The sequence below is a fragment of the Mus caroli genome, chromosome 1 (genome assembly GCF_900094665.2).
Source record: "Mus caroli chromosome 1, CAROLI_EIJ_v1.1, whole genome shotgun sequence".
In the NCBI taxonomy this organism is placed as follows: Eukaryota; Metazoa; Chordata; class Mammalia; order Rodentia; family Muridae; genus Mus; species Mus caroli.
In genome coordinates, this window is record NC_034570.1 from 164161882 (window position 1) to 164172940 (window position 11059).

General features: G+C 37.1%; 1 protein-coding gene across 1 annotated transcript in view; it reads right to left on the minus strand.

Annotated features, from left to right (window-relative positions):
- LOC110289406 overlaps positions 1–10743 on the minus strand; it is a 50774-nt gene extending 40031 nt beyond the window's left edge. Inside the window, exons 1-6 of the mRNA XM_029475739.1 lie at positions 10545–10743; positions 8527–8681; positions 5993–6303; positions 4768–4889; positions 3514–3681; positions 2264–2407 (exon numbers count right to left, since the gene is read on the minus strand). Coding sequence (XP_029331599.1) covers positions 2264–2407; positions 3514–3681; positions 4768–4889; positions 5993–6254 — 696 coding nt within the window. The 5' untranslated portion in view covers positions 6255–6303; positions 8527–8681; positions 10545–10743. The remainder of the gene's footprint in view (positions 1–2263; positions 2408–3513; positions 3682–4767; positions 4890–5992; positions 6304–8526; positions 8682–10544) is intronic.
- Between the last annotated feature and the right edge of the window lie 316 nt (positions 10744–11059).

Genomic DNA, 11059 nt, shown 5'->3' on the forward strand with positions numbered 1-11059 from the left:
AAAGCTTTGTACTTATTACTGAATTCTAATCATATTTGTTTCATTGTGGATCCACCTTATTCTTAACAGATGAAGTGTATTATGCAGTGGATTGAATAAGAATGTCTCCCATAGACTCATAGATTTGGATGNTTTCGCACCATTTATAAAACAGGAAATTAAGTTAGTAGGCATATAGTTACATACAAATGTAATCGCACTTTTTATGGTTTCCTTGTGTGTTTTTGCTACTTCAAGGTGCAAGTTTTCTAAAATGCAACCATTGCTATGATACTGATGCCACTAAAACCATAACTGCCTTTAACTGTAGCCTATTTTCCTGGACTGTATACTGTAGACGCCCGACTTGCTAGCAAGAAGGACGCCACAACAGGGTTCTTCTGTACACATTTATTGGGAGAGCTTGATAGTGAAAGCGAAAGACCCCAAGCCCCAGAACTAACAGTGCTTATATAGACCTAGGAGTGGCGTGTCTATACCTGATTGGTTATACTTTCAGTACCTCATTTAGACTCGGCCAAAAACTCTACTGCACATGCGCACATTGGTTGTTTACCCATATTCATGGGCGTCTGCTTATTGAAACCAGCGCCATCTTGTAATGGCATTTATTGGCTTCCCACATCTCTCTCTTTTTTATTTAATAGAAAAGGCCTAATCTGATGATCTAGTCTCGCACTGTCTCAGCACAAAACAACCAAGAAGGATTTAGAAGGGCAAATCATGATCACCCTACCATGTGGAAACCTCAGTGGTGTGTAAGGGCTGATCAATGATCGTTGAGTCTCTCTCATTTTAGTGTAATGGATCCATAGATCTGTGGGATGTAAGAGTAGAGGACTCTGATGTCGACTAATTTTTGAGCATAGATAACCAAACCTCGGGGGAGGCTCCGTTTTCAATGGCTAAAAGTTTTGAGTTATAATCACCTTGTCACGTTTTTGTTGGATTTGAATTTGTAAACCAACCAAAGCATGAATACCAGTCCATAGCATATGGCAGCACTAAACAAAATTACTCCCACCCATTTTTTAAAGTAAGAAAATGTAGAGGTAAGCCAAGAGGTAAAGCCTCTAACGGTCACTGGTTTCACTCTGGTTCTATTAAGGTTTAGGATCTGTATTTGCTGCTTTCTCAGTAACCTTTCTAGCTCTTGTGACCAGTTCTCTTTTAGATAATTTGATAAATTTGTACTTTTAATAAAAGAATCATTAATATATCTAATGGGAGTAATGTACACATGCAGGGTTGATGTCACACAACTCATTTGTATGACATCTATCATTTGTTCCATGTTATGTTGTAAAACATTTACTTTTTGATTTACTAACAATAACTTTGAGGCGATATGAGAATCTGCCCTTTGTAGAGTAAGCAATGTCTCAGACTTTTTTTTTGTTGTTACCTGATTTATGGTGTCAGCAGTATTAACTTGATTGGCCATAGCAATTTTTGCGGTAACCACTGATGTTGTGGACACCACAATGGTAGTAACAATGGCAGCTGTGATTTTAAAATCTCTCTTTTGTCGAACAAGACTCATGATTGGGAACTTTTTTGGATTTGCCTCAACAGGCACAGGGACAAAGGTTGGTAGATGTACCACTAAGGTTTGACTTAATTTTTTGATCTTTATTCTTTATATTATCTTTTGAATCTCTATATTTTGTATTTTTTTCCTTTTCTCTTTTTATATTTCTTCCTTTACTTATTTTTTTGTGTGCTACTTCTTTTTTTATTTTTTATTTTTGTTTTTGACATGTTTTATTGGTGTTTTTGTAAGTCGTTGCCCTTCCTTAACAGCTGGTTCATATTTTTTGTCCTGGATACAAGCCTTAATCAACTTCCATAACGGTTTTGTTTTTGCTTTCACTTTCCCTTCAGTTTTTTTCTCTCTTTATATTTCTCTCTAACTTTTTTTAACTAGGTAGCTTTAGCGACCTAGTGGGGGTTAAACCAAGGAGCAAGTCTGTCTATATCTTTTAAGAACCCTCTCACTGTACTTTCAGAAATCTTTAAACCTCGTTCTTTGAGCAAGGTTTGTACCGGCCCTACTAATGGCATAGACTGGCCAGTACCCATGATCGTCTTGGACTAAAGCGTTATCTACGTGAAATTATTTTCAGCAGATACACTCGTTGTCTAGGGTGATGAAAATTAAGACAATAACACAATATCAGGACAAGGAAGAAAACAAGCAACACAACCCCAGCAACAATTACAGGAACTATTTTGAAAGAAAGCATACCTCTTAGAGACTTACCTTAATTCTCTCACGAAATGTAGTTTTGAATCCTCCCTTTCTTGGAGGTCTTTGTTTGTGCCTTAAGATGTCTTGTTCCCAGGTTTCAGCACCACTTGTAGACGCCCGACTTGCCAGCAAGAAGGACGCCACAACAGGATTCTTCTGTACACATTTATTGGGAGAGCTTAATAGTGAAACGAAAGACCCCGAGTCCCAGCACTGGTGCTGCTTATATAGGCCTAGGAGTGGCGTGTCTATACCTGATTGGTTATGTTTTCAGTACTTCATTTACATGCCTTGGGCCAGGCAGAGACTCGGCAAAAAACTCTATTGCACATACGCACATTGGTTGTTTACCCATATTCATGGTTGTTTACCCATATTCATGGGCGTCAGCTTATTGAAACCAGTGCCATCTTGTAATGGCATTTATTGGCTTCCCACAGTATACATCTCCAATTGTATTTCTGTCACTATTTATGAGCACAGATAATTAGATNTGCCCAAGGACTTTATTCCATGGTAAATCATAGGACTCTATCATATAAAAGAATTGATCATTGATCACATAGATTGTTAATACAATTGTAACATGTATCAAAATGAGGTTTGTATAAATTGCAGCAAGAGTCTCAAAATACACACCTGATAAATGATGATAACATGAAATAGTACATTNTTAAGGGAAGTACTGTCACTGTTATAATCATTGTAATTATATTAAGAATTCTTCGTGTGGTTAAGAGGGAGCTGTTNCCTTTAATNATGAATGGCAGGGAGAGTTTGGGATATACCTGGAACAGGCTTGAGGCTGAATCTCAGCAAAAGTGACTATTANAGTTCTAGAACATTTGGTCAGTAGTGGACAGTGATCAAGATTTCCCAAACAGGGAAATATCACATGTCAAAATANNTCCTGAGTAGAANGCAGAATGAGGANCATAGCCTCAGAAGATGGGTCACCAGCAAAGGGAAACAGGCTGAGAAGAAACTAGGCAATGGCAGGTTGAAACACTCTGGTGTCCCCTATACTTTATTCTGAACCCAAAGCAGAGAGTTGGTTAACAACACCAGAAATCTTTTCATAAATACTTACCTTTTCAGTACCAACNGAGNCNGTGTTACATGATAAGATANCTTAATGTGTTATTTAATAAAATGAGGAAAGTCTTTGCAGTAGGGGATTAGTGAGAAGGTTATCCAAGATTGTGGGGAGCCCAGTGATGTGCTTTGGGAAGGGGCAATCATTGGGAATAGGAAAGTGATACCTTGTTTGAGGAACTACTGGGTGGTGGTGTTGGAGACTTATGAGGATTCTGGAGACAATCTTCATCTTTTTTTATGTTGGCTCCTGAAGTTTCTGGAAGCTGAGCCTGCTCCTGAGTGAGCTTCTTTTTCTTTCCACCTTCAGTTTTTGTGATCTGTTTTCTCTTTTTCTGAAAAAGCAACATTGTGTTTCTCTCTAGATTCTCTCATGTGTTGGAAATTGAACCCTGAACCTTGTACATAGTAAGTTGAGTTTTTCTATAGTTTTATCTTCAGCCCTTGGGAATGTCTTTAAAATTAAATGAAGCACAATAATTTCAAGATCATAAAAATCTTTGCTTTTGAATAAGAATGCCTCCTATGGGTTAAGAGCACTGACTGCTCTTCCAGAGGACCTGAGTTCAAGTCCCAGCAACCACATGGTGGCTCACAGCCATCTGTAATGGAATCTAATGCCCTCTTCTGAAGACAGCAATGGTGTACTCATAGATAAAATTAGTAAATCTGATTTTTTAATGGCTCCTACAAACTCATAGATTTGAATGGTTGCCCACCACAGAGTGGCACTCTTAGGAAGTGTGGCCTGGTTGGATTGTTGTGCTTTTATGAAGTGGGTCACTGGGGGTTAGATTAAAGGTTTCACACGTTCAAGCCAAGCCCAGTGTACTTGTTCTTCTTGCTGCTTGTGGATATATAGAACTCTCATCTCCTCTCCAGCATTATGCCTGCACTCTGCCATGCTCCCCACCATGATAGTAATGGACTAAACCTCTGAATGTAAGCCAGTCCCAATGAAATGTGTTCTTTTATAAGTGTGGACCTAGTCATGGTGTTTCTTCACAGCAATAGAAACCCTAATCAAGAGATAGAGAATTGCCTTATAGAGTAGTAGAAACAATGCATTAATGTCACTCAACTTATCCCCATGGGAGCAGAACAGCATCAGGTGTAGAATGACAAATTCCATATTTGGGTTTTGTCATTTTAGAAACCACTTCCCAAACAGACACTTTACAGTAATTGTCTTTGAAAAGCCGTGTAATGATTTGATGTCTGAATCACTGAGGCTTATACTGCACAAATTATACCACATAGTAAATCTGAAACCAAATGAGTGACAGGTTACTATATATATATTGACTTGAAACCTGTTCTCACTAGGGTCTCAGACTAGATAGAGTATTAAATCTTCTTAAAGAATTAACAAGGAGAAGAACATGAGTAGAAAACTATTGGTGGGAGAGTAGCCACTTTACCTTTGAAGACGGCACACTCTTGTTTGATTCTTTATTGATGAAAAGAGATTCAGAGGAACTGAGTTCATTTTGCCTTTTTTTTTTCATGGCCGTTTTGCATTTTCCTTTCTTTTTCTTTTGAACTGCAGGGGTAAAGAAAACACACCAAACCCAGGGAAATGTGGGTGATAGCTGTAGCTCATTCGGAATTACTTATTTTCTTTCTTTTCCTAAAATAAAAGGAAATTGATATTCCATTCCATGTTCATTAATGATTTTATAGAAAGCAAGTATTTCAAGAATTATTTGGTCTCTTCATATGTCTGTGTGTTTATTTTCTTCTACTGCATGGCCTCTTCCTGGCCATAAGGCAGCTCAGAGTACCAAGTCAGGCATGCAGTTTGCCTGAGGGGAGTCTTTGCTCTTCCCAGATATAGCAGACATAGTCTCTCCATCCTGGAAACTTCTTTTTATATCAACTGAACCCTCTTATACCACAGACTGGTTTTAAGAACCAGAAATTTTTATGATAATAACAGTAGGTAACCTTCTGAGGAAAATCATTCAAAACCATATACAAAGAGAAAGAAATTATGACTTGATATTTGATGTATCAAAGTGGTGACATTGGATTTGGATTTCTTATATGTTGGGTATACATTTTTCTGTGTAACTTGGGTGTTCTCAAAATGCGGGTCTCCGTGCCTGATCATCCTTATGCTAACTGCTATGGTCCAGAGTTATATACCAGTATATTTTTTATATTTTAAACCCAGTGACTTTCTAGTGAGAAACTTCTTAACTAAGATCTAACCTAACATCTCTAAGATGCAGGCTTCCACGTAAATATTAGATCATATTTCTTATCAGAAAAGATATTAGTGAAAGTGTAAGATTGTTAACTGAGTATTACATTTATTTTATTTAAATGACTTTGTTCAAATTTTACCTTATTTTCTAGTTTTTCTACCATGTTCTAATCTATCTCAAAACTGCTTCTTATTTTATTTACCTCCAATACAAAGGATGTCTATTCTGAAATATGTCAAATTTATTTGTAAGAAAGGATTTCTTAAAATCAGCAAATTTTTATACCAAATTTGTAGATATTCCAAATGTTTCAATCCCTATAGTTCTCAAGGTACACAATGGAAATGGGACATACCAGCTGTGATCACGCAGGGAGCTAGCAAGTTTGGGAAGTGTGGAGAAAGGGTGAGTGCTCACGCAGGGTGCCCCCTGTTACCTTTTGCCTTCTCTGTTTTAAGTTTTTTAGCAAGGTCTTTAAGATCTTTTATGTGCTCACACACTTTTATCAGTTTGTCTAGTCCAGCTTCTTTGGGGAACTTGTCCTCCATCCAGTCAGCCAGCTGAATCCTGTCATAATCTTCTTGCATTTTTTTAGTAAGTTTTAGTTCTTTTCTTAGTAAGGATTTGACTGTCCTAAACTGATAGTCCCCCATGTTCTCTAATCCTTCTAGAAGAACAATATTCTTGTATTCAGCCATCGTCTCTCAAATTATAGATGAACCTAAAAAAAAAATCAAAGAAAAAAACCTAAAGAAAATAAAAATTAAAGACACAGGATTACAAACATATTCAGACATTTTCAAGATAGGATATTCTCATGTGAGTGAGCAACCATTAATAATGTAGTGTATAATTGTGTGTGATAAATAGAGTTAAAGACAAGGTGCACCACTGTACAAAATATATGTAGAACTTCTGTATTAATAAACAAGTCTAGGAAAAATCTCCCCTTAAATATTAAGCGATTTAGGTCACTGGCAGTTGTGGTAGGGGAAAGGGTTGAATCAGAAATTGTAGTGTTTAAAGTACGGGTTATAAGTGCTAAAATACTTTTCTCATTCTTTATTGGTGTTGAAGCACCTGAATGAACAATGGCTGAAGTCTCATGGCCTATGCTATGCTAAGGCACTGACCCTTGTCTATTAGGCTTTGCCCCAAACACCTCTCTTTAGAATTCTGTCTCCCCTGGAGTTGGATTGTTTTTGATGGATCCTTTCTGCTCATAGAACTATCAATTTCCCAACCATCTACATACTTTTCAGAGTCTCGCTGTAGAGTTCACTTGATGGAATTATGTCAAAGTTTCTTTCTTTCTTTCTTTCTTTTTTTTTCAAGACAGGGTTTCTCTATGTAGCCCTGGCTGTCCTGGAACTCACTCTGTAGACTAGGCTGGCCTTGAACTCAGAAATCTGCCTGCCTCTGCCTCCCAAGTGCTGGGATTAAAGGCATGCTTCACCACCTCTCAGCTTCAATAGATTCTTGATTTTATACTTTCAAGCTTTGCCTTAGTGAGTCTTACTTGTATATAGTCACTATTTTCTACCTACTATATTTAAATCCTCTCAAAATGTTTAATAATTTCTTAATTTATTAAAAATATCCCTTCATCCTAAAATATATTGGAAGCCCTTCAATAATCTGTTTATGTTTATTTTTATTCCTGAGATCATATGTTTCAAAATATATAGCATTCCTTCCACTATCAATATTTATGATGTAGCTGATTTCTTTTTCATTGCTTGGAAAGCCATTCTCACATTTCTTTCTCTGGCTACTTTCATAAACTTTGAAAATCTAAGAGTTAAGTCAGGTGGAGAATGGAAGAGCAGGGGAGTGGAAGGAATGGAGGGAGGGGTAACTAACACTAATTACATTTCAAAAAATTCATACCAAAATCTACTACTGTAGAAGACTCCTTATATATTTATATACACATTAATGTATATATACAGATATGCATATATGTGTATATATGTATACACACATATATGTATGTATACAGACACACACACAACAGAAGCCATGCTGCAACCCCTGGGAATGGTGCAATGGTTTTGTTTTGTGACTAGAGCTTCCTATGGCAAGGCCTGGACAGATTCTGTCCCATTGACAAGGACCTTTGGATTTACTGGACCTACTGTGGACTTCTGCTCCAATCCTAGGGAGCTCCTATGCTTCAGTTCCTCCTGGCTTTGGCAGTATGGTAATTTTTAGTGTCACTTTGTTAGTCATGGTTACAGCTGAATTTATGATGAGCCTGGAACTTTTTCTTAAAACAAAGAACTGTTTCTCCTGGCTCTCTCTGGCTGCCTCTACAGTCATCCTGAGCAAGCATTAGGAATTCACTAAAGTTAATGACCCTGGCTTACTGAACTGTTCTACAAAAGATATAACTATATTCCAAGAACTTAGGAGACAGCTTCTTTAAAAAAACGACAGTTCAAATTTATAGAACAAATAAGGAAGTAATAAAGGGCATAAAAGGTCAGACTTTCCCCCCAATGCCAGAAAATCAACAAAGGAATCAAAATCTCCCATTCCCTTGGAGGAAAAATACATGTAGAAACTGCCAGAGAGAATAGAAACTTTTTTCCAAGAGTTAAGAGTTAGGTATTAATCACTATCCTTCTGAGAATGTATCAAGAATAGGACCACAACTATTTCCCACAAAAATGATATGTAAGCAATAGAAATTAAATTTATAACTTTATCTATATAGGTTACATTATATATATATACATATACATATATATATATATATATACATATATATGTGTGTGTGTGTGTATAGTATTGGGATATATATATATATATATATATATCCCAAAATCTTCCATAACTTGATATAGACGCAACATCCTTGAGTCATAGATTACAGGAAAATCAGCTTATACTGACCCAGAAGCTACATTCTAACTATGCATACTTTGTTGTGCACACTATGCAGAGAAACACAATCAGCAATCTTACCGTTCTGCTCAGAAATACTTTATAAAGAGGGGGAAGAAAAATTCTAGCAGTCAGGGGTGGCAGATGACTACAGGGTCACAGTGTTTGCCAAACTCCGCTGTGAAGTAGCACGTCTGCACTCAAAGCAGTTGTGACGCATCATGAGCCTTGTGCACCTTTATGTCAGACAAAAATCACAGAAGGAAGTGAGGAGGAGAGCGGGCATTGGACACTAAGTCCCATAACCCGTAAGGAAGTTTTGACACTTGATAGCTACTGAGAAAGGAAGAACCATTCTTATTAAAGGTGTGCATGGACCCTGGTTGGTTGAACAGAAACTGTCCTTGACAGGTTTCAAAAATAAAAGGAAATACCAAGTTGGGTGGGTAGGGGAGGCAATATGTCCCTGGAAGGGATTATAGAAGTGGGTAGAGGGTGAATATAAGCAAAGTGCACTTATCAAAGAAAATATGGTTCTTCTATAATGAAAATTTCAAACTTGAGTAGGTGCACCTATGCTTTAAAATGAAAACTTGATCAGAAAACGAAAAGGGAAAAAGGAAGTACATCACCAAGGTTGAGGGACAGAGGGAAGAGAACATAAAGAACATCCTGGGTGAAGTAACAGTAGCAGAAGCAAAACAAAACTCTGCTGATTGTCACTCTACCCTGGGGGCCCTAACCAGTCCAATGACAAGGTCTGCCAATTGTTATTTAAGAAATTTACCTATAGGTTGTTCATAAAAGATTCCCCAACAGTGGGGAAATCTAAAATTAAATTCTCGAGAAACTAAAGAACATCCTATTTATCTACATTAGTGGAGCTTTAATAGAACCGAAGGCCAAACTATTATTAAATACCACAGAAAGATAAACCCTCCCATCTTAGAAGAAGGTAGTTTTAACTATGGATTTATCAGTTAATAATAGTGCATGTTCTTTGTCATTATTTCACAGCTCTATCGAAACATGGAATATATCTTCACACAAGTACACGTATCCATGCACATACATATACATTACATACATTTAATATCTGTGAGAGCACACAAATCTGTAAATTTTTTAAAAAGATAAAAAGGAGAACCCACAGGTTTACAGTTAATATGACAGTGTAGTCATTACTGAGTTAGTAGGATAAAAACATCTGGAAAAATCTGGAAAGTTTGAGCAGTATAACTGATAAACTTAGCAAGATTGGTCTAATTCAGGTACAAATTTCAAATTGACATTTAAATTACGAAGTTTGAGTACACACGGAGTCCTATGCCAGAGGATACAGAAAGCCTTTAAAATATCCTAAAAGTAGACCAAGTGGACAACAGAAATGATTGTATTTTACTGACATTCATAGTCCCTATATTTTATGACAACAAAATAAAAACTAAAATAAATAAAATTTAGCCTATCACAAAGAATAACTTTCATGATGACAAAAAGTTTCTCTCAGTGACTAAATACTACTCTGAGTCCCTTTTTTGAAGGGGAGAGAAAGAAAGCGTTACATATGCATATTGAAACAGCAAGTATTTGAATAACTGTATTTGTGATTCTTAGGAAAGTTTTACTGCACATGTTCACTAGTTCTCATGCTGTCTAATATTAAGATAAGACCAGATGATGAAGCTCCTTGTTCAAATGCATTTTTTTACTGAATATTATATCACAATAATTTTTTATATCACTAACCTGTCTTTTACTCAGTCCAGCCACCAGATTCCCGTGCACCGCCCAGCCCAGGCTGTTGAAGCCTTCTTGTTTTCCATTTATTGACATTTATACTTAGGAAGATAATTTTATAATCTGTACTAATCAAAGCTCATGTTTTCTTACCTCAAGCTCGAGGGATGGAGAAAGAAAGATGCTGTCATCTTCCTGAATGTGGTATCAGAACCTGTTGCAGCAGGTTCACTGCCCTGCTGGCAGCTGAACCATCTGTGCTCTCCCCACCAGCCACTGGGAAGAACCACACAGATCCCCTATGTTCTTGTGGGTTTCATGAAGCTATCTCTTCTTTATATAAAAGGGGAGAGACTTACCTCCATGGAAATTTCTCAGCAATGTTCAGATTATAAATCTTCAGCAAGTCAGGAAATGGGGTTTCTCTGTTTTGAGTAGAAAGAGAAATGACTCAAAAAAGTACACCAGAATGCATTGCAATCTCATTAAATGCTGAGAAAATGTAGTATTTACAAAATAACAGGGGGGGACAAGAGAACTGGTTAAAGTAAGTTCCTAGCTTGAGCAGGGCTGGATGCCTTACAGTGTGCTGTCTTCCTGGGGAGACTTAAGATGAAATTGGGCTCCTCCCAGCATTGTTCATAGCTTTGGATTTCCCAGGCTCTTAAAATAGAGCACTTTATTTCCTGTTATTAATGTAATTTCCAGAAAGACGCATACACACACACACACACACACACACACACACACACACAGGAGAGAGAAAAATTGAAATGCTGAGTGTTTGATGTCCAGTAAACTTACAGGCGGGTCACTAGGAATCACTCATCTGAAAGAAGATGAATCACAAGGAGATACAAGCAAGTCACTCAGC